The sequence below is a fragment of the Rattus norvegicus genome, chromosome 6 (genome assembly GCF_021556685.1).
Source record: "Rattus norvegicus strain SHRSP/BbbUtx chromosome 6, alternate assembly SHRSP_T2T, whole genome shotgun sequence".
NCBI lineage: Eukaryota > Metazoa > Chordata > Mammalia > Rodentia > Muridae > Rattus > Rattus norvegicus.
The window spans coordinates 127,341,058-127,362,282 of NC_141539.1; the positions used below are offsets into that span (position 1 = coordinate 127,341,058).

General features: G+C 49.1%; 1 protein-coding gene across 2 annotated transcripts in view; it reads left to right on the plus strand.

Annotated features, from left to right (window-relative positions):
• The first annotated feature begins 8,365 nt into the window (after window positions 1-8,365).
• Window positions 8,366-21,225, plus strand: part of Slc24a4 (solute carrier family 24 member 4) — a 139,060-nt gene continuing 126,200 nt past the window's right edge. For both annotated transcript variants that reach the window (NM_001401345.2, NM_001401346.2), the window contains 2 exon segments: window positions 8,366-9,151; window positions 11,220-11,330. In NM_001401345.2, the coding sequence (NP_001388274.1) occupies window positions 9,022-9,151; window positions 11,220-11,330 (241 nt within the window). In that variant the 5' untranslated portion in view covers window positions 8,366-9,021.

Consider the following 21,225-nt stretch of genomic DNA (forward strand, 5'->3'; position numbering starts at 1 on the left):
ACACACAGAGAGAGAGAGAGAGAGAGAGAGCCCAAGGTGACTGAGAGAGGATGTCTAGGAACCAAGGCACACCCAGTGAGATGCGTCAGAACGGACTTCTAAGGCAAAGTTCTGACGTCCACCTTTCTGCCATCTGCTGGCTGCCTTTTGAGTGCTGGCCTTTGAAACACAATGGTAATAATAAGTTTATATACTATATTTACCAGCAGCCCGAGGGATTAGCATTCTCTGGGCTTGAATGGCCTCATGACTACTCACACGCGTGACCTACAGGAGGATGGTTTTAGCCTCTGGTGATGGGAAGGACAGAAAGCTATTCTGCTCCGAGAACCACGGAGCTCTTTCCTGTCCCCGCTTCGAGATCTTCAAAGTATTCGCATTTTCCTACCTGGAATTGTTCCATCTAGTAGCACATAAGAATTTGTTCCAGATTTTGTCTTTTAAACCTGGTTTAAAGGGAAGGAGGGGGCAAAGAGCGGTCCCCAAAGCTAACCAAGAGCATCCATCAGAAATCCTTTAAATTAAATTAAAACGCTGAATCATTCAGACCCATCCCATTGCATAACAGCCATTAAAGTATTAGCATTACTTTGGGGGTACTCTGTTATGCAAGCTACCGCTAAATCTCCTCTGGGCCTTTAAAAAAATTCCCCCAAAGAGTTGTTGTTTGCTAATTTATTTTTAAATGGGCTGCATCTGGGTTGATCCTGGCCTTCAACTCATTTTTTGGCCTCCATGCAAGGATGGCAGAGTGCATCCAACCAAAGTTGGAACCCAGCTTTTTCAAGAGGCGCGTGCGATCTTTAATACTGGTCTACGTCTGCGGGCAGCATCAGTCTCTGCTCGTTCCCTGGAACAAGTGTGCGTCACACATTCGAACACTGGACCTTACAGTGTATCTCCCTGTCCTGTACCTCTTGGCCTCAGTTTTCCCTTATATAAGAAGAAGGTTTGGATGAGGAGGCTCATGGTTGGCAAGATGATTAAGGACAGAAGCTTAGACCCAAGCTTTGTCACTTAGAGTTGCGTAACTTTGGGCAAGTTAAGTATTCAGAGCCTTGGCCTCCAACATCTGCCAAGGGTGTTCTTGATGGGACTCAGCCTGTAGAATCAGGAAGACTCAAGGAGTAGATAGATATCAATCAAGGGCTGCGGTGACGTTCTGTCCCAGGGCGAGGACAGATCAGTGTGTCCTGTGGTTGTAATGGATCTTGTGGAGGCCCCAGCAAGATGGTTGTGCATGGCAGAAAACCCTCCTCTCATCTTAGGTTTCGTTTCCCATCCCTACAGGCACCCGTAGCCAGGTGGTTGAAGTCCAACCCCTGAGAGCAGAAGGGTCACCATGTCTAGATCCAACCCATCAAAACCTTCCCATGAGTTTCTGTCCGTTCTTTCTCCCACTGCAGCCTCTACAGATGGGCGCCTACAGTTTCCCTGGAAGCCGTATTGTTAAAGATGGCGTAGTCACAGGATAAAAGGAACAAGGGTGATTCCACAACCAGTTGCTATACTCCCAGTTTGAAGTAAACTCTTTAAGTCAGTGAGGTTTGAAGGTGGCTGGAGTTCCCATAACAATGCCCCGGGCTAAGTACCAAGTCTAATGGAATCCAAACACCTTCCCTAAGGGACCAAACCTGGTTGCAACTGTTTATTGCTCAGCTCCGAGTTTCTGATGTAAACTGGGTAACAACCAAAGTACTCCCAGTTCTCTAGATGGGGACACAAGCTTGTGTGTCTGGCAAGTGCTGGCCCAGTACCTGGCGAGCTCTCTGCAGATGGTTGCCCGAGCTGGCCGCTTGGGCTGACTGCCCCCACTTTCTGGACAATGGAATAGCATTTCTGCCCAGATGCCACAGGGAACTGCTAGGGTTACCCAGGCAGTAGCCCATGTCCAAAATGCAACATTTCAGTGTGCAGAGTTTTGTCACAACCTGCCTTCCTGGCTTGCCATCCTCAGAGTGGGAGTGAGCAGGGATGCCCACCATGAAGGCCTCAAAATAGGGAAAGTGAACTGTTTCTTTGTTAAAACTCAGAACAGACACAAGTCCCTGAGAATCATGGGGCCCATGAAAGGCTCAGCACATGGTACTGGTTCCGGAGGGGAGTGGCTGGCCAATGTATGCCTTATCTAAGTGGAGAGCTTCTCTCCTGCATTCTAGCTTGGTTAGCAATTCCTATATGCAGACACTGCCCTTGGGATAGTCCCTGCAGCATCCCCTCTGCCCCTCCTTCCTGGTGTCTTCTTTTTTTTTTTTTAATTTTTTTTTCTGGAGCTGGGGACCGAACCCAGGGCCTTGCGCTTGCTAGGCAAGCGCTCTACCACTGAGCTAAATCCCCAACCCCTCCTGGTGTCTTCTTTCTTCTTTATACCATCCTCATTCTCACCCACGTGTTAAGGCTCTCCCTGACAAACAGAGAGGCAGAGCTTTTGATTCCTGAGCTGTAACAAGGAAATGAAGAAATATGAAAACGTAACGGAGCGTTCTGGCTAAAGATCAAACCCCCAAGCCTCCCTTGCTTTTGGCCAGACAGGGCACTGATCATAAAGGAAAGGCTGGCCTTTGTGCCATTGTCACAGCTTGTACTGAGCAGGAAGAGACACGTCTAACAGCACGATCAGGACTCTAACTTGGAGCCAAACCCCTTGTCAAATAGCTCTTGCCACTGGGCCTGAGATCGTCTCCCTGCCTTGGGTGACAGGAGTCAGGTGAGCAGAGGACCTGGGGCAGGTACATGGGGGAAGGAAGCTCAGGTCTGGGCACTCGATCATAAATCGATATCTTAGTGGAGGTGGGTGGTGGTCCACTTAAAGTAACAGAAGCCTCCCTGTGCCAAGCTTATCCGCTAGACATTTTCTAATCTCCACTTGGTAAGTAAGTACAGTCATGTGACCAAGTTCCCACCGGTGGAATGTAAGAAATGTCATGGGGTACTTCTGAATCTGGGACTTATGGCGCTGGATGTTCCTCTGTCCCTCTCTCCTCCACAGCCCTATTAACACGTCCCAGGTGTGGTGGTGAGACAGCTGTGATCCCATTAGGTGAAACATCCAAGCAGATGGAAGAACCACAAGGTAGAAGGGACCTGGGGCCCTGAGTGACAGTGAGGAACCTGGACTTCCACACCTGTACTGCTCTTGACGACTATTGCATTATCATTTTCATATCGGGTGTGACATGTGTGTGAGCTTATGTGCATGAATGCTATGGTGTGCATGTGAAGGTCGGAGGACAGCTTGGGTGCTGGTCCTTGCTGTCATTTTTTTTTACACATTATATTCTCTCTATCTGTGTGTGTGTGTGTGTGTGTATGTGTGTGACAGAAAGAGAGAGAGAGAGAAAGAGAGAGAGAGAGAGAGAGAGAGAGAGAGAGAGAGAGAACATGCATGCATGGCCAGAAGACAGGATTGAACCCCCTGGAGCAAAAGTCATAAGAGGTTGCAAGCTGTCTGATGTGAATACTAGAAACTGAACTTGGGTCCTCTGGAAGAGCAGCCAGTGCTCTTATCCACTGAGCCATCTTTCCAGCCCTAACCACCTTATTTGTGATCCAAACTCAGGTCCTCATCCTTGCACAGCAAGCACTTTATCCACTGAGCCATCTCCTGGTCTGGCTGCATGTTCTCTTTGGCACTCTGGTGCTGAATCTCATTGCTATGGTCCGCCAGTCCTTCTGATGAGAGATTATGGGTAGGTTATAGTATGGAAGATGTATAACTGTTCAGTTATTAGGTGCCTCTCCAGTGTCTTCTGAACAAAGAGTGAACATGGGCATTGATTGTTTCTGCATTTGAATCACAAGAACTGGACGGACGGGGCAAGTTTACAATGTACTTAACAACTACACGCCTTTATTTAAGGGAAGCAGCTTTGTCAAGTAAGTTACGGATGTGACCATTGTAAGAAGGGGCATGTGGCAGTTCCCAAGTCCACTGAGATGTAGCCACAGGTCCCTGATGACCTTGACTGTGGAGATGGGTAGGAATCTGGGCTGGTGCTGAAGTGATGGTAAGAGTAGCTGTCAGGGAGACATTCTTTATCTCCTCTGAGCGTAGTCAAAAAATGTGTTTCCCTGTTCTGTATGAGCTGGGCACCGAGAACTGCTGATAAGATAGTAAGCCGTCACTCACTCGGAGAAGACTGAGCTGTGACAGACATGCTACCATAGAGATGTACACTAGGGCCCTTTGGAACAGAGTGGGACCAACCAGCACGGGGAGGCAGGGGGAGGCAGGAAGAGTCTCAGAAGGCAAGGAGGAGGGGAAGCTCTACACAGATACAGGTGACCCTAGAAGGTCTATTATGGCACTGGAGTCCAGCAGCTCCAACAGTAATTCTGGAAGTCCTTGGGGCTTGGTGAGGCCAAGTAAGTCACTCTAACCAGAAAGTGCTGAGCCTTGGTCAACAGGTCACTTCCAGGTTACAATATTTGTAGCCAGCACAGGAGTCTGAAGGTCCCTTGTCCCGCTTGGCATGACAAGGAACAATGTTTGCTGCTGTGGCTGATCCCAGGCACCCATGTGGCCCCACCTCTTGACACACTGCTCTTGACAGACAAATAACATGAACTTATTCCCACAATATAACCTGGCCCCCCAGTTCAGTGTGGGCCCAGGATAGGTAGCATTTGTTTTACTTAGGAAGGTGCTAGAAATAAATACTCAGGCCTGGGGTTGGGGATTTAGCTCAGTGGTAGAGCGCTTGCCTAGGAAGCGCAAGGCCCTGGGTTCGGTCCCCAGCTCCGAAAAAAAGAACAACAACAAAAAAAAAAAAATACTCAGGCCTTACCAGGATGATTGAAGCAGAAATTTGGGTAGAGCTCAGCAGGGTCGGTTTTAACAAACCTTCCAGGGGATTCTGAAGCACAAGAGAGTTTGAGAACCATTGCCTGGCCAAGGTGGGAAGAATTAGAAGTCACAGAGGAAGGTGGGAGGATGGCTCAGTGGGTAAAGTGCTTGCTATAAAAGTGTGAATGCCCAAGTTCAAATCCCCAGCACACATGACCTCCATATAAGTCAGGTGTGTTGGCATCCAGTCCCAGTACCGGAGGTGGCAGGGGACAGTAGGCAACTGGACCTCTGACACTCATTGGCCAATCAGACTAGCTCAAAGGGGTAAGCTCTAGGTTCGGCGAGATCTCAACTCTGTCTAAAAGTGGGGGGAAGGTGGAAAGTAACAGACACCCGATATGAATCTCTGTACTCGAGTGCACATATATGGATGCACGTGCATATGTCCCCACCCCCCCCAAAAGAAATAAATTTAGAGAAGTCATAGAGAAGGTCACTCCAGCAAACTTTAAAACCCTGAGTAAAATGCTAGTGAAATAGGATTTATTATGTGTTAGAAAATGATTTTAAAGGAAAAACAGCACTGTCCCCACCGCCCACCAACTGAGCCACCCTATTCAAATAGCTAAAAACCGTCTGACTGTGTGGACACCTTCTACCGTGTCAAATAAAAAGAAAATGCACTATTGCAGAAAGAGACACTTGGAGTCCAGTGGCATTGATGCCAGGGCTCAAGATAAACCCAGGGAAGTACTTTCCATTTGTGCCGGCCGCCTGGCTTATTTAGGAAGCGCTCCTGAATGCTTCCAATTTGAAAGGTACATAATATCCAATTCTCTCTTCCGCAGGCTGAGTCATTAGTGTGCTGTTGCCGGGGCTATTTGGTAATGGGCACTATTTAAATGAAGCCAAAAAAAAAAAAAAAAAAAAGAAGGTACAATTTCAAACAAATTGCTTTTTAAACTGTCAAATAAAAGGAATCCATTTCTGCATGTGAGATTGTTCCAAGGATCTAACTATTAACTGAAAGCAGTTGAAAAATGTCAAAGAGAAAGAAGTGTTCTATTACCTGCTGTCTGTTTCCAGGTGGAAAGCTAACGACTCCCTTGACCTGGAGTCGAAAACCGGACTCAAAACTTTCTGTTTTCATTAGTCCTGTGTGAACTCACTGAGGCACAGTTTTTGCTTTAAATCTTAGAAACAGGCTGATGGGCCTAATTGTTTATTTACTTGTTTCCACACCAGGCATAGGTGAACTATCTGTCAATGCTTTCCTCTGTCTTAAACTGGGTGTCAAGGGCCCTTGCCAAGCAGCTTTCTAAGTTGCATGTTTAATAGTTTTTTTTCCCCCTTCATTGTTGATAAACTCATTCTCCTCTAGTGCAACCAATGGGGGTGGGGGGGGTAATTGTACGTATGTCTGTAAAGTTTTTCCATCACAAGTGTGTGTGGGTTTGGTAGCTAGCACCAAACTGAAGAGACACCACTACGGAGCCAACAGAATCCCGGATTGTTCTACACAAGGCCCTCCCAGGGCTTTCTGGTTCATACCCTCTAGGGCTCTCCATGTGATTGGGTTTAAGCCCATGCCCTCAGTAGCCTTGAAATGTCCATTACATTGGCAAGTTATCCCGTGCTGTTTGAGTTCTCTGAGAAGTTGGAGATGCAGCTCTGATTCCCTACTTCAGAACCAACCATGTTTCCATCTCGAGATCCCTTATCTGGGGAAGGGATACTCTTCTCCAACTCTGTGATGGGTGGGGGCGGGGCAAGGTGCAGGGAGAACAACAGCAAAATGCCCAAGAATAAAACCATTGTGTCCTCAAAGCAGCTCAGAGGCAACCCCTTTCTGACAGATGTTAACTGTTGTATATCCCATAATATAAAAATGCCTGCAGTGGGCACCAAGATCTCAAAGCACATCCATGAAGGGAACGCTCAACTGGGAACCGCAGTTGCCTGCCTCGACTTCCCCAACCTTGTATCTCAGATTTGACCGTGTTTTGCTACTTTACTTATCTACCTACCTACTTTGCCTGCCTGCTCTTTGTTCTTCTGTTTTGTCGTCCCCGCCCCCCATACTTAATAAACTCACCCATTCCCCTGACCAACTGCACAGTCTATAAAGGAAGATGCTGCAAACAATGGTACACCACCCCATCCCCACCCCAGTCCTGCAGGTACCTCTCACCTGTGTCCCTCTGCTTGGCTAACAAATGTAAAATACCCTTGCCTATGAAGTGCAAAGGAATCCTGCAGGTAGTGGCCAGCTAGAGTAGGTATTTAGGACAGTCCCCAGAAGGGAAGTCCTCACACTTGACTGTGCTCAAGGTCTCTAGGGAATCTGGTTTAAAATGCACATTTTAGCTCAAGAGGTTTAAGGGTGGAGTTGTGTGGTCTGCCTGTCTCCTAAGCTCCCAGGCAATGACTCGCTGCTGTGGACCTCGCTGTAGTCTAGCAGCGGGAGAATGCTTGGCGCTCTCTGCAAAACACTTTCAAAATCCCACTTAGCAGGCATGCATCTGAGGGTCAGGCTCCCCTTTAATTCAGGGTTCCTTGAAAGCAGACACTGGGTCTTAATACACGTTGTTGTTGTTGTTGTTGTTGTTGTTGTTGCTATTGCTGCTGCTGTAGCTGTTGTTGTTTTGTTTCTTAGCTGGATGGCACTTGGCACAGAGCCCACACATGGTGGGTATGTATTTTATTTAATTAAACAAAGTTGGCTTTGATCCAAAAATGGTTTTAAGTGAACTTAACCCCTAAATCAGCACAGGATAGAAACCGAAAGGGAAGGCTGCATTTGAGACTCTTCCCGATTAAAGATCCCCTCCACGTATTTGCACCTGGATGACAACTCCGTCGCTCTTCGGAAATTTCAATGAGCCCACATTTTAATAGCGACTTACGCTAGAGAGCCAAAAGGAAGGGAGGTGGAAAAACAAACCCAAACCAGAAAGCCTTGTGAAGCTGTAAGATTGCAAAACATCAAAAGCTCCCAACTGTTGGCGGTGGAGCCTCAGAACTGCGGGGTTTCTCCCTCTGTCAGATTACCAGCATTTCGTAGCTGGTGTTGCGCCCCCGCCACACAGGTCCCTCGTTAGCCCAGAGATCCTGGCAGGAACCGGTCCCGGGGGGCGTGGGTTGGCTTGGTGCAAGCCTGTTTGTTAGCACTGAGCGAGCAATTACGCTGCTTGTGCATTGGCTACCTCGGGGCGGTAGTGGTGACCGCCTTGGGTCGCTGGGGGCTCGTGGGGAGCCGGGACCCATATGAGAGCCCTACTGAAACCCTGGTTCCGAGAGTCCCTGGTGATGCCATAACCTGTTCCACCTTACAGCAACCACAGATGCTGAGGACTCATTTCGGCTCTGTAGGGTTACAGGGAGAGAAAGGGGGGTAGGCAAGGAAAGGGGATTATATTGGTCAGTAGTTGGGCCTCCCTTGGGGGAAGGGAGAAGCGCACTGGGAGAGCGCCCTAGGGGAGGTGTACACGTGCGGGGAGGGGGGGATGAGAGGCGGGCTGGAGGGAGGGGAGGAGTAGGGAGGCGAGAGCAGCTTGCGGGAGGCGCCACGGCCTCGCAGACGCAGGCGCTGGCCGCCGAGGAGCCAGAGAGAAAGTTCCCGGGGACAGTTCGCCTGCGGGAGGGCCCAAACTGTGGTCGCTGGCCGAGTGGGTCTCGAGTCCCGCGAGTGCTGCGCGTGGTCCTCCTGCACGCACTTGGCTGCCCGGGCCCTGCTTTCCGAGCAGAGAAGCCTCGCGGGCGGGCAACCGGGGCGGTCGGGGCTAAACTTGGACAAGGAGGATGCTGCGAGTGGGCGCGGCGGCTCGGGGCGCGGGGGCGCTCGCCAAGCACTGATTGCTCCCGGTGGACTCCGAGCGCGCCGAGAAGCAGTGGGCAGGTAGCGGCTCCAAGCGCCCGGACTGCGCCAAGCCGACCAGCAGGGCCGCCAGCGCCACCGTGCAGGCGTCGTCTCCTCGCCACGGAGTCATGGTGCGAGCAGCGCGCACGCCCCGCGCGGAACTCTGAGCTCCGGCCGTGCAGTGTGCCCCCTCCTCTGGTATTCCCATCCGGACTACCCGTGCCTGCCTTGCTCGCAGACCATGAAGCTATCTCCCGGAGCCACTTGCCTCTGAGCTGCTCACCCCGCTGCAGCCCCAACGCCGCTGGGCCACAGACAGCGCTCCAACCCTTGAAGCTCCGGATCTTCTTCCAGGGACACCGGGCAGACGGAGATGGCGCTCCGTGGACTCATCCGGCAGTGCAAAGTTCGCCGGAGGCGAGAGATGCTGCCGCAGCAAGTTGGCTTCGTGTGCGCTGTGTTCGCCCTGGTGTGCTGTGCCTCCGGCCTCTTTGGAAGCTTGGGTAGGTGTGGGGAAGGATGTTCTCCACCCGAGGAGTTGGGGGTCTTCAGCTGGGACAGCTCCAGCTTCTACTCTGTCAGATTGATCCCCAGGGTTTTCCCTCCCCGCCCGGAGGGTAGTGCTCACCTAGGAGTGCTGAGCCACGCGCTGGACTGTGGCGACGGTTCCGCTGAATTGCTCGAGCTCCCTGAGGGTTCGGGACGCGGCTGTAGGTGTGCTACTGGGACCAAAGCCTGCACTACCTTTGTCCCTAGAGTGTGCGGGCAATGGGCAACTCATGGCAGCCCAGGGGTAGATTCTCCCCCTTTAGGATGTGTAAAACTGAACAGTCTGCTTTCCTATTCTGCATAGCTGCAAAGCTTGTGCTCCAACCCTCAGAGACCCAGATTCTCAGTCTGGGTCTCTGCCCTCCCTCTTGCACCTGCTCTCGTCCAAATGCCTGGTCCTCCCCAACCTTAAACGGAGCGAGGCAGTCTGTCCCCGCGAGAGATTGCTGCCATGTTCCAGCATCCCTTCTCTCAACTCTGCTTAATCCCCACGGAAAGGGAGGGCTGGAGAGCAGAGCCGTGATCCGCACTCCTCCAAGCAGAAGGCAACCTGGGAGTCTGTTAAGACATGCAAATTTCAGGCGGAGTGGGGGAAAAGGAAGAAACTTATGAAATATTTATTTCGGGGTGATTTGGGCTCCCGTTTAGCCTTTAAAGAATGTTTACTGTCTAGACATTTCAGAACTGGGTGCTGTGAACGTTTGGGGTGCCCCCCCCCGCCCCGTGAAATAAATGTTGTCAACTTAGCCAGAGGCACAGGAGGGAGGGCACTTTTTCGAGTGGTTAGTAAGGCCATTAGTATAGTATCTTGGGATCATTAAAAGATCTGTATGTACAGTGATGTTCAAAGCAAGTGAAACCTGGTTAAATTTTTTAAAAAGAAAACGAGACACCATTCTCTTTCAAAACCCCAGACTGTGATTTGGGGGTAGCAGGCTAGAGAGTGGCTTATTTCTAAAGAAATCCGGAAAGCTTATTTTTAACACCTCTGTACCCAATGCTTTGTGATTGGTTAATTAAACACAAGAAATAGCAAAATGTCTAGAGAGGCTGTGAGGTGCAGGCATTCTTGGGGAGTTATCGCTATCCAGCTGAAACAGCCAACATCTGGACAGGTAAGGGGTTAAGGTGTAGTCTGAAAGCTAGAACCATTTTTATTTTATTTTATTATTTTTATTGTATTATTTTATTTGCTAGATCAGGAGTCAGCTTCCTGTGCTATCATCTTTGCTCAGGGGCAACATGCCCTCTCTGACATGGCTCTGGAACCCCTGCACCACATCATGATGACCCGGAGCTTGGTACACACAGCTCTCTGAAGAGCCTAGACAAATTCTCAATCTCTGCCTTGGACCCACTGAATCTGATCCCTGGGTGATGTGTTTGCACACCTAGCCATGTGCCATCAGCTGGCTGAGCACACGCATTTGAGCATCCATGGTGGGGACCACCTGAGCAAGTTCACTGAGAAAGTAGTTCATGTTCCCTACTAATGCAATCTTTTGTTATGAGGAGGTAGAGAAGTGGAGGCAGCTGAGACCAGCTCAATCTTGTCCAAGGTCAGATCACACAGTGACCCACGTGAGACTGGAAACAACGGATTAGATTCAGGAAGCAGGATGGTGTTTGTAAGCAGGGGATAGCATGCTGCCAAGGACTGTCTCTCTCACTCCATGTGGCTCTAAATAGCCAAACCTGAGGCTAGAGAGATGTCTCGAGGTTAAGAGCATGTACTGCTTTTCCAGAAGACTCGAGGCTGATTCCAAGCAGCTTCTTCAGGGCCCTCACAACCACCTGTAACTCCAGCTCCAGGCAGATCTGACTCCTCTGGCCTCTGTGGACACCTGCACTTATGTGCGCGCACACACACACACACAGATACATTTAAAGAAAAATAATAAAAATAAGTACCCAATATCTGTGCCCAACCTAGCTAGATGCACCGGGGTAAGTTCATCTTTGAGAACTCAAGATTCACATTGACCTGATAATATCTGTGATCTGTTTTCTCTTCCAATCCAGGCCACAAAACAGCTTCTGCTGGCAAACACGTTCTGCCAGACACGTGGCGAAATAGAAAGTTGATGGCACCGATAAATGGGACTCCACTGGCTAAGAACTGCACAGATCCTGGTAAGGCATGGCCTCCCCTTCCCTGCAGCCATTTAACCCCAGCTTGGGTTTGATGCTTATGTGCACAGATCCAGCCAATGCTGGGAAAGACGGTCTTAGGACCCTGAGTGAGAAAGGGGAGCTACGTGGTGTTGAAATGAAACCTATAGACATTCGTCAGCCACGCTGCTAAGCAACACGAGAGCTTTCTTTATCCGGCAACTACGAAGGTCACATTCAAGAGTCTAAAAATGTTATCTTTTGTTCTAAAGGCATTATATGTTCCATGCTCTCTCTATTCTTTAGCTCTGCCCCGGTGTCTGTCATTTCTCCCTTCACTCACCATATGCATTTGATGGTCCCCTTGGGACAAGGAATCCATAACTTGTGGTGACTTTTCTTTGTGAGATGACCTAACAGGATGGGAACACTTCAGGCCGCTGAAGGGAGGACTCTGCTGGGCCCTTCCTCTCTAATGGAAGTCCTTGGGTGGTTGGGTTGTGCTTGTCCTGGGAAGCTCTTTTAATGTTCCTCGCTGGGGTATCTGGGGTGGTAGGGTCCCAGGGGTAACATCTGATGTATTCTGCTACAGGCAGATGTCACTTAAACCAGCAAACAGTTCTCAGGAGGAGGGAGTGTACCTGGTGGCAGAGACATATGACTGCTGCTCAGGGCTGATCTAGGCATTGGCTCTGGACCTATCTCTTGGAGTCTTTGTGAAGAGAATACAGTAGGATGAAGATTTCAGAAGCTCTGAGGGAGGTAGGAGAGTGTTATAGATGACTTTTCTACTGAGTTGCTGGGAAAATCATGCAGTTTTCTGGGATTTCTAACCTGGGACGTGGGCAGAATGGTGCTTGCCTACTCTGGGTGGTTGAAGAATTTGTCTAGGCTCTTCAAAGGGCTGTGTGTAGGAGATGTAACCACGGGGCAAAGAAGTAGGCTTGGGTGCAGAGCTCCAGTCTTCTGATGTCAGCCTCCATAAGACAGTGTCTTTTTAGGTTAGGAAAGGTCTGTGGGGGAGACACAAGATGGTCACAGTCACACAACTCATTAGTACAGACTCTGGCTTCAGAAGAACCCTGGTCTGAGTGCCTAAGCAGCACGTTAGTTAGTTAGCTAGCTAGTTAGTTAGTTAGTGCTCAGCTCTCCCAGCCAGTGCTTCTCAACCTGTGGAGCATGAATGAACCCTTTGGGGGTTGAATGACCTTTACACAAGGGTCACCTAAGACCATCAGAAAACTCAGATTCTTACATTACAGTTCATAACAGTATCAAAATTACAGCTACAAAGTAGCAAAGAAAAAGAACTTTATGGTTGGGAGTCACCACAACGTGAGGAGCCATATTAAAGGGTCACAGTGTTAGGAGGATGGAGAACCACTGCTCTGAGCTGTTTTCAACACCATGAACTTCTTTTTCCCTGGAGGCCTTCTGGAAGGACTTTGGAGGAATAGTGAGGATGTTCAAAGCAGTGTTTGTAGTTCCCACTGAGCCTGGATGTCTATTCCTGATTCATCCCATCATCTTGGTGACCCCATAGGCAGTGGTGCCATGCTGCCATTAACATTCCCAACACACACACACACACACACACACACACACACACACACACACACAGTCCTGCCTCCTGACAAGGGGCATTTACTCAATCATGAACACATGTTAAGCCGTGGACTTTTTAAGACAGTGTGTTCTCTCCCACGGAAGTGAGGGAAACCACCCGTGTCTTTAGCAGTAATTAACACTCAAATTACACTTTGTGCTGACTGTGTCTATAGTGGGCCTAGCAATAGGAGAGTCTCAGCGAATGGGATGGTGCAATAAGGTGGAGCACAAAGGCCAGTTCAGTGGCTCCTGAAGGTCTCGTCTCTGAGTTAACTGAGTTATGGTGCTGTCTTAGCTACTCTCTTATTGCAATAGCAAAGCATCATGACCAGGGCAACTTATAAAAGAAAGTGTTTAATTGGGCTTACAGTTTCAGAGAGTCCATGATGGTGGAGCAAAGGCATGGCAGTGGGAACAGCTGAGAGCTCACCTCTTGATCCAGAAGCAGGAGGCACACACACACACACACACACACACACACACACACACACACACACACAGAGAGAGAGAGAGAGACAGAGACAGAGACAGAGAGACAGAGACAGAGAGACAGAGAGAGACAGAGACAGAGAGAGAGACAGAGAGAGAGACAGAGAGAGACAGAGAGAGACAGAGAGACAGAGACAGAGACACAGAGAGACACAGAGACAGAGAGACACAGAGAGAGACAGAGAGACAGAGATGGGGTAATGGCATAAATTTTTGAAATATCAAGTCTGGCTCATGACACACCTTCTTCTAATCCTTCACAAATAGCTTTACCAGTGTGAGGACCACAGATTTAAATATTCTGAATGAATGAGCCATTCTCCTTCAAACCACCCCAGGGTCCATGCCCTTCCCATTCCCATCCTCATATCTTCCAAGGCCAGGTGGGAATTCCCTCTCTCCCTTCCTCTCTTCCTCCCTCCCTCCCTCCCTCCCTCCCTCCCTTTCTTCCTTTCTCCCTTCCTCCCTTCCTCTTAGTAAGCAGTTGCTATCCCACACAGACTGTGGAATCCAAGCAAGTTACAAGAGGCAACCTCTGCTATTAAGTAGCTTACAGCCAAGTAAAGTAGACAAGATCTTGACCCAGAAAAGCCATAGATCAGTGAAGGATCACAGAGACTCGCAGTCAATTCTGTAGGACACATTTCCTTTTTGGTATATACAGGAGGAGGAGCTGACTTGCTAGAGTTCTGAGTAGTCATGGGCATAGATGAGCTTAGCCTTTTGTTTCAGTAACCTTCCCAACTGAGTTTAGCAAACAAGGAAAATGTTTAGCTTGGTAACTGGAAGAGTGTGATCAGTGGTTAGGCGGTGTCTGTAACTCAGCTTTTCCCAGACTCTAGGACTCAATTGTGTGCTAGCATGGGAAGACGGTCACCAAACGGCCACTCTTTCTTATGCGAATTGGTGTTTTGCCTACAAGTATGTCTGTGTAATAATATTGGATCCCTGGAACTGGAGTTACAGACAGTTGTAAACTGCCATGTCAGTTCTGGGAATTGAACCCAGGTCCTTTGGAAGAACAGCCAGAGCCCTTAACCACTGAGCCATCTCTGTAGCCCCAAAAGCCACTCATGTCCTTGCAGGCTCTGATTGTTGCAAAGAGTGTATCTGAACCTGGAGACATGTTCTGTAGGCACATGATGACCCTAAGTGTGGGCCAGGTGAGTGTTGGGTGCTGGATTGTCTTAGGCCTCAATCATGGGCTGAGCACCTGGAGTGAGCAAGCAAAGTTGCTTCCCCAACCTCCACCTGGGAGTCAGTGTGCACCTGGAAATCAGTGTTCACCTGGTGGTCAGTGTGCACCTGGGGGTCAGGGTGCACCTGGAGGTCAGTGTGCACCTGGGAGTCAGTGTGCACCTGGAAATCAGTGTTCACCTGGTGGTCAGTGTGCACCTGGGGGTCAGGGTGCACCTGGAGGTCAGTGTGCACCTGGTGGTCAGTGTGCACCTGGGGGTCAGTGTGCCTGGGCACCTGAGGGTTAGTGTTGCTGGGAATGTGAGAATCTGTGGTCCAACACCTGGGTGTAAGCATGGCTAACACCTATTGGTCAGTGTAACTGGATCTGGGGAGCAGCTCACTCAAAGCTTTCATCCTGGCTGGTGCTAAGATAAAGGTGGACTGGGGCTCCGGGTTAGAAGTTTAGGAGTGTGGCAGAGTCCATGCATAAGAAGTGTTTGCAAGAGGAAGTCAGAGTTGCTGCTACCAAGGCCCATCGTGGGCCATCACCACAAGCCTACCAGGAATATCGTCTGGTTCTCTCTCCTACTAGAACAGAATCTGCATCCTAGCAAGGTCCCCAGTGAGTTGTGTGTACACCAAATGCCGGTGAGCAGTGCCCTCAAGTGTTGCTGGGCACTTGCAGGTAGGCAGTTGATCAGCGTTCGAATGCTAGGCTGGAGGTGTAAAGTGTTTGCCTGCCATGTGCAAGGCTCTGCCTTTAGTCACTCCAGCACTGAAAAATCACTTGTGGATGTTTAATAAAAGTTAGGACCTGGTTTAAAATAGCAATTTTCAAAATATTTATTTATTTATTTTACACATTAGGGAAATGAAAATAATTACTTAATTTTGGCCAATGATGTCTATAGAAAATTCATAATTTTCCCTCAGAGATTTAAAGGCATGATCTGGACTCCAGGCCTTAGATATTTCTTTTCACAATCCAGACCAGTGGTTCTCAATCTTCCTGTGACCCTTAAATACAGTTCCTCATGTTGTGCTGACCCCCCAAACGTAAGATTGTGTTTGTTGCTACTTCAAAACTCTAATCTTATTCTTATCAATTTATTTATGTTATTACAATTATGAATTGTGATATAAATATCACAATTCCTATGGCCTTAGGTGACCTTGTGAAAGGGTCATCTGATACCACCACCCCCAACTGGGTTGTGGCTCATAGGTTGAGGTACCCTGGTCTGTATAGAGCAAGTGATACAGAAGGCAGGAGGTTTGGTGTGCCCAAAACCTATGCAGCAGTAATGAGCGGCAGGGACCTCGAGTCTGTCACTGGCTGCTATAACAAAATGCCTTAGGCTGGTTGGCTAAAAAGATGCTTTCTCACAGATCGGAACATTGGGAAGTTAAAAATGAAGTTGCTGGTTTTTCTGGTGACTAGTGAGAACTGTCTGCCTTAGAGAGAGCTGCCTTTGTGTGGCGTGTTCCTATAATAGCAAGAAAACATTTAATTGTGTTAAGCTTCCTTCTCTTTCCCCTCCTCTCCTTTTTTTCCCTCCTCCTCTCTGCCTCCTCCTCCTCTTCTTATAATCCATTATAGGAACCCCACCATCATACTAATCTCCTAATACCTAATAGGAGATACCTAATCTCCATCTCATACTCCCAAACGCCTCCAAATACTCTCATTTAGAGGGTTGTGGCTTCAACATACGGATTGAGACCATGGAGCCCACTCAGTCCACAGAGGGGACCAACACGTTTCCTTCCAGGTCTCTTTTGGTGGTAGGATGGCTCTTCTCTCGCCTGGCCTGCAGGAAGAGACACTTCCTGGGGAATGCAGCCTGAACTGGAAATCAGAACCTGTGACAGGAGCATTGCACAGGCAACTTTTAAAGCTTCAGTCATCATGGCCTCTCTGTCCTTATCTCTCATGGATTTCTGCTCATCGTTGCACCATCTTAAAGGCTGTCCCTGTCCACCCAGTCCTAAGTACACCCTGAACCAGTGGCTGTTAGTGGCTGTTAGAGTGTCTTGTTTCAGCTCCCACCGTCATATTACTCACTGCTCTGGAGCACATACAGTGAAAGCCTAGCTTGCTGTCAGAAGTCACAGTGTGCATGCATTCCAGCTTTCCCATCTGCAGCATGGGATGCAGGGGTAATAACTACATCTGGTTCACAGGCTTACTGGGATTATACTCATCACCACGCATCGGCCACGCAGTGGTGATTGGCATGTAAGACATCCTCTACCCTGTGTTATAGGACAGTTACACACTTGGCTTCCTCCCCACCCCCTGCCGTCTCTGGTGATGAGACAGAGCCAGGGCATCACAAGCACTGGGCGCCCATTGTTGATGGAGCTTGACGAGTGTGAACTAGTCACGCCCCTTACTAAGCATTTACTCTCGTCTCGTGGGAGCGAACATTTCTTAGTTTGCGGTATCTTATCTTTGAGGATTTACAATTCTGCAGACACTTTGTCTTGGAACATTTTTTTACATAGAAAAATGTTTGCTTCCTACTTTGGTTTGGGCGTTTGTTTGTTTGTTTGCTTTTGTTTTAAACAGTGTGGAGCAAGGCTTCTCCTGTCCTCGTCCTCACCCATCTCCATGTTTGAGTTTGAGTGAGCGCCTCTTTGAGCTCTGTCACCCTCTGATTTTCTGAATCTTTAAAAAAGTAGGGTGACGGAGAAAGGAGGTGAGTTTGCTCTTACTTCTGGGAGATTTCAGTCCTCGGCTGTGTTCTGCCAAGGTCCCCTCTTTGCCCGTTCTGTAATGCCTAGTGGCTGTGTGTCCTTGGGAAGAAGGCTGGGAGGAGCAGGCTGAAGATGAAGGGTCTTGTAGCGTTTCAGGGGAGCAGAGCAGCTGGTGGAGGTTTTGCATGGAAAGTGCTCTGTGAACCACTGGCTTTTGTGACTCTGCCCTTGCTTTTTTTCTGTATTGGGTGGAGGTGGAGCAGGTGTGAAGGAAAGTGTGTGGCAGACTGGGTAAGGATGGGAGGGGTGTGCCAGTGGGAGCCGGTACACGGCTGGATCAGGCGGTGAGGAAGCCATTGGGCACTACCCCGGCCATAGGTCTCATAGATGCCGCGTGCAGGATTCAGAGGTGCAAAAGGCATGAGAAACAAAGAGGAGGAGGAAACCAGAGCTGCAAAAGGAGCATCAGGATTGTGTGGGGAGGCGCCAGGGACAGGCTACCGGGACAGAGCTGCGGTCGAGCCAGCTGATCTGGAGGAGCTGGGGAAGACAGTCACTTGTCATCTAAACACCCACCTTTTGCTGCTTGGAGGGTGGGGTGGGGTCACATGGGTCCAAGTCTTTGCCAGGCAGAAGCCTGGATTCTGATGTCAGCAGTACCAAGACTCTGCCTCCTGGCATTTGGACTTTTTCTGCCTCTCTTACAAAAAGAGGTTGTGCTGGCTGGTTACGATTTCCAGACGCCTGCAAGGGCTTGTGTCTGCGCATCTTGGAGATGGCGGTCTGTGTAGTGAAAGCAGACCGAAGGCTTGAGTCCCAGCTTACTTCTTACTGGTGATGTGACCTTGAACAAGTTATGTAATCTTTAACGTTTCAAGTTTTCCCTTTTGTAGTGAGGATAATAGAAGTCCCTACCACTAGGCTGCTATGAGACTTAAACCGCTTGAGAGGTGGAAGTTTTAAGCGGTACCCAGCACACGGTGGTGCTGCCCAGGGTGAGTTGGGCACATTCTGAATACTCTGCATCTCTTCTGCTAAGAACTCTTTACAAAGGGGCTATTAATGCTCTTGTTCTACAGATGCAAAGACCAAAGCCATCCAGAGGAGAAAAAAGCAGAGAGAGGGGGAAATACACTCAATATACTCGATAATTATTTTTCTAGAGGAGTTTTAGGTTTATAGAAAAAATCTGAACAACAACAACAACGAAAAATGGGGAGAGTCACTTACCTGGCCCTGGCCCTACATCAATTCTCATCTAGCTTTAGAGTGTTGCATTTGCATACATGAACTAATATTCATACATTGCCATTAGTCAAAGTCTGCAGTAGACGTCAGCATTCCCTTCATCCTCCCTCCGAGGGTTCTGAGAGAGGTGAGTCCGCCATTACGAGTCATACTAAATGACTTGGTTGCCTTAGAAGTCCCTCCTGGAACCAGCTTATAAAATGTGGACTGGGGGTGCTGGAGATTTAGCTCATTGGTAGAGCGCTTACCTAGGAAGCGCAAGGCCCTGGGTTCGGTCCCCAGCTCCGGAAAAAAAGAACCAAAAAAAAAAATGTGGACTGGGAATGGGGCCGGGTTGGTAGAGTACTTTCCTAGCATGCCTGAAGCTCTGGGTTCCCTCCCCAGCCCTGCGCAAACTGAGTGTGGTAGGCCATGCCTGAATCTTAGTACTCAGGAGGCAGGGGCCAGGAGGAGCAGCAGTTCATGGTCATGCTTGGCTCTACAGTCAGTTCAAAGCTAGCCTTGGCTCTATGGAACCCCGACTTTAAAAAAGAAGGGGTGTGGGATTGGGCTGGAGAGAGGTCTCAGCCATTTAAGAGCACTGACTGTTCTTCCAGAGGTCCTGAGTTCAAATCTCAGCAACCACACGGTGACTCACAACCATCTGTAGTGGGATCCAATGCCCTTTTCTGGTGTGTCTGAAGAGAGCGACAGTTCACTCACATACATAAAATAAATAAATCTTTAAAAAAAAAAAACGAGTAGGGGAGGACGGTGTTGAGCCTAGATCCTGATCCATAGTTATAGTAAATGGGGGTAGAAAAGACAAATTGGGAAAGTGAGCCCGTCCCCGCTAGATGCCACTCTGAGGAACAAGGTGTGCGGATCCCTGATGGCAACAAACATCAGATTGCTTCTCGGTACATTTGTAATACTTGATTTGTTTGCAATCAAGCAGCACTTTTCCCCATTATCCCAACTACCAGGGCCATCTGTGAGCAAACCTTTCTCCCCGCTGGGCCATCTGCTGCCCCCTGACAGGCAGATCCTTCGTTCCTGACTCCACTTCCAGGCCTCCCGCAATCCAGAGTGCGCCCACTCGGCTTCCTGCTCCACTGTGAGAAGTGTTCCTGCCTGTGTTAAAAATGGAAATGATTAAGCACTGCTATGTGCTGCCTCGGGTAGGAGCCATCTCCACATGCGATGCCACATGGGAGTCACAGACTTAAGATGGGGACTTTGTGTTTGATGTGGCCCATTATTAGGGAATTACTGGATCATAGTATTTCACTTAAAAACAACAACAGCAAACAACCATGCCAGATTCTTTCGGTGTTTCTCTTGGAAACATTGGGAATATTGCCCTCAGGAAAGGAATGTCACTAGGTAGCTGAGAAGGAAGGAATGGGAGCCCTCCCTTGGCAGGAGGGACTGTGTCCCGTTCGGTTATGGCCCCATAGCTTCCTTTGATACTTCTGTAAAAGCACAGCCCCGTGCTCAAAGCAACCGCAGCACAACACTCGTTTCTAGATGTCTGTCTGCCTGCTCAGCTCTGTACAAAGCTCTGAGCCCAGAGGGACCCCAATCCTTGCTGTAAAGGGGTAGAGACTTGAATGAAGGAGCCTGCCCTCAAAGGGATGGGGCAGCCTGGAAGGACAGCTAAGCAGATGGCGCTGTCGGCGCTTTTGAAAGTCACAGCGTCATGTCCACACCTGAAGGAATGCTTACCAGCAAGCCAAGCCTCACTCCACGGCTGTCTCAGGGGGAAGAGAAAACAAACAGCGGCCAGGAGTGCTGGCACAGCAGTGAGTAATTACGCTTCAGGGAGTTATCAAGCAGTTAGCGTTTAGTTAAGGTGAGGCTGAAGCAGATGACTTTGATTTTAATATTCTGTAGCAAAAGGGGTAGGAGCCGGGTATGTATATGCCAGGATGAAGTTGCCCGAAGTAAGCGCGTTAGGAGACATATGCATCCCAGTTCATGGTCTATGCTGGACCTGTGGCTGATAGCTCATGTCAGGCTGCAAATGAAATGATACAAACATTCGCCGTCTTTGTTCTTAAACCTTTCAACTCTGTGAGGGCAGGGACCAGAGGCACTTTGCCCTTGCCTCTGAGGCTGAGGTATAAACTCAGCTTAGAGTGCATGGTAACTGGCTGCAAAGGCCTCTCCATTCTGTGCATGGGGGAGCTGTGCCCCACAGACATGGCTTCTCTTTCAACTGTCTTGTCTAGCTGTGGATACCAAGGGATAGGGCAGGAACACTCATGAAGGGGAGGTTGAGGATTAAGAATAAAACTCTAGAGACAAGACTCTGGTCTCTAGGGCTCTGAGGCCTTGAACGCTAGTTATGTTCCAGCCTGAGGGTTGGTTCCGTGTGTGGAACCATGACAGGAGTGCAGAAAGTGGTACACCACGTGTGTGTGTGTGTGTGTGTGTGTGTGTGTGTGTGTGTGTGTGTGTGTGTGAGTGTGTGTGTGTGCATGTGTTGCTTCCTTACAAGGCTGTGAGCACCACATATGTTCACATGAGAGATGTCTTTGAGTGTAGTCTTTATTTTGAGCTCCACATCCTATCCCAAAGAACAAATACCCTATTCTAGAGCTTGCTACAGTTTCTTTGGAGAGCAGAGACAGTTATATTTTGCAGGGATGGTCACAAGACAATACAGAGTGTGCAGTCCAATGGTCCTTAGTAAGTCTGTTCTAAATCT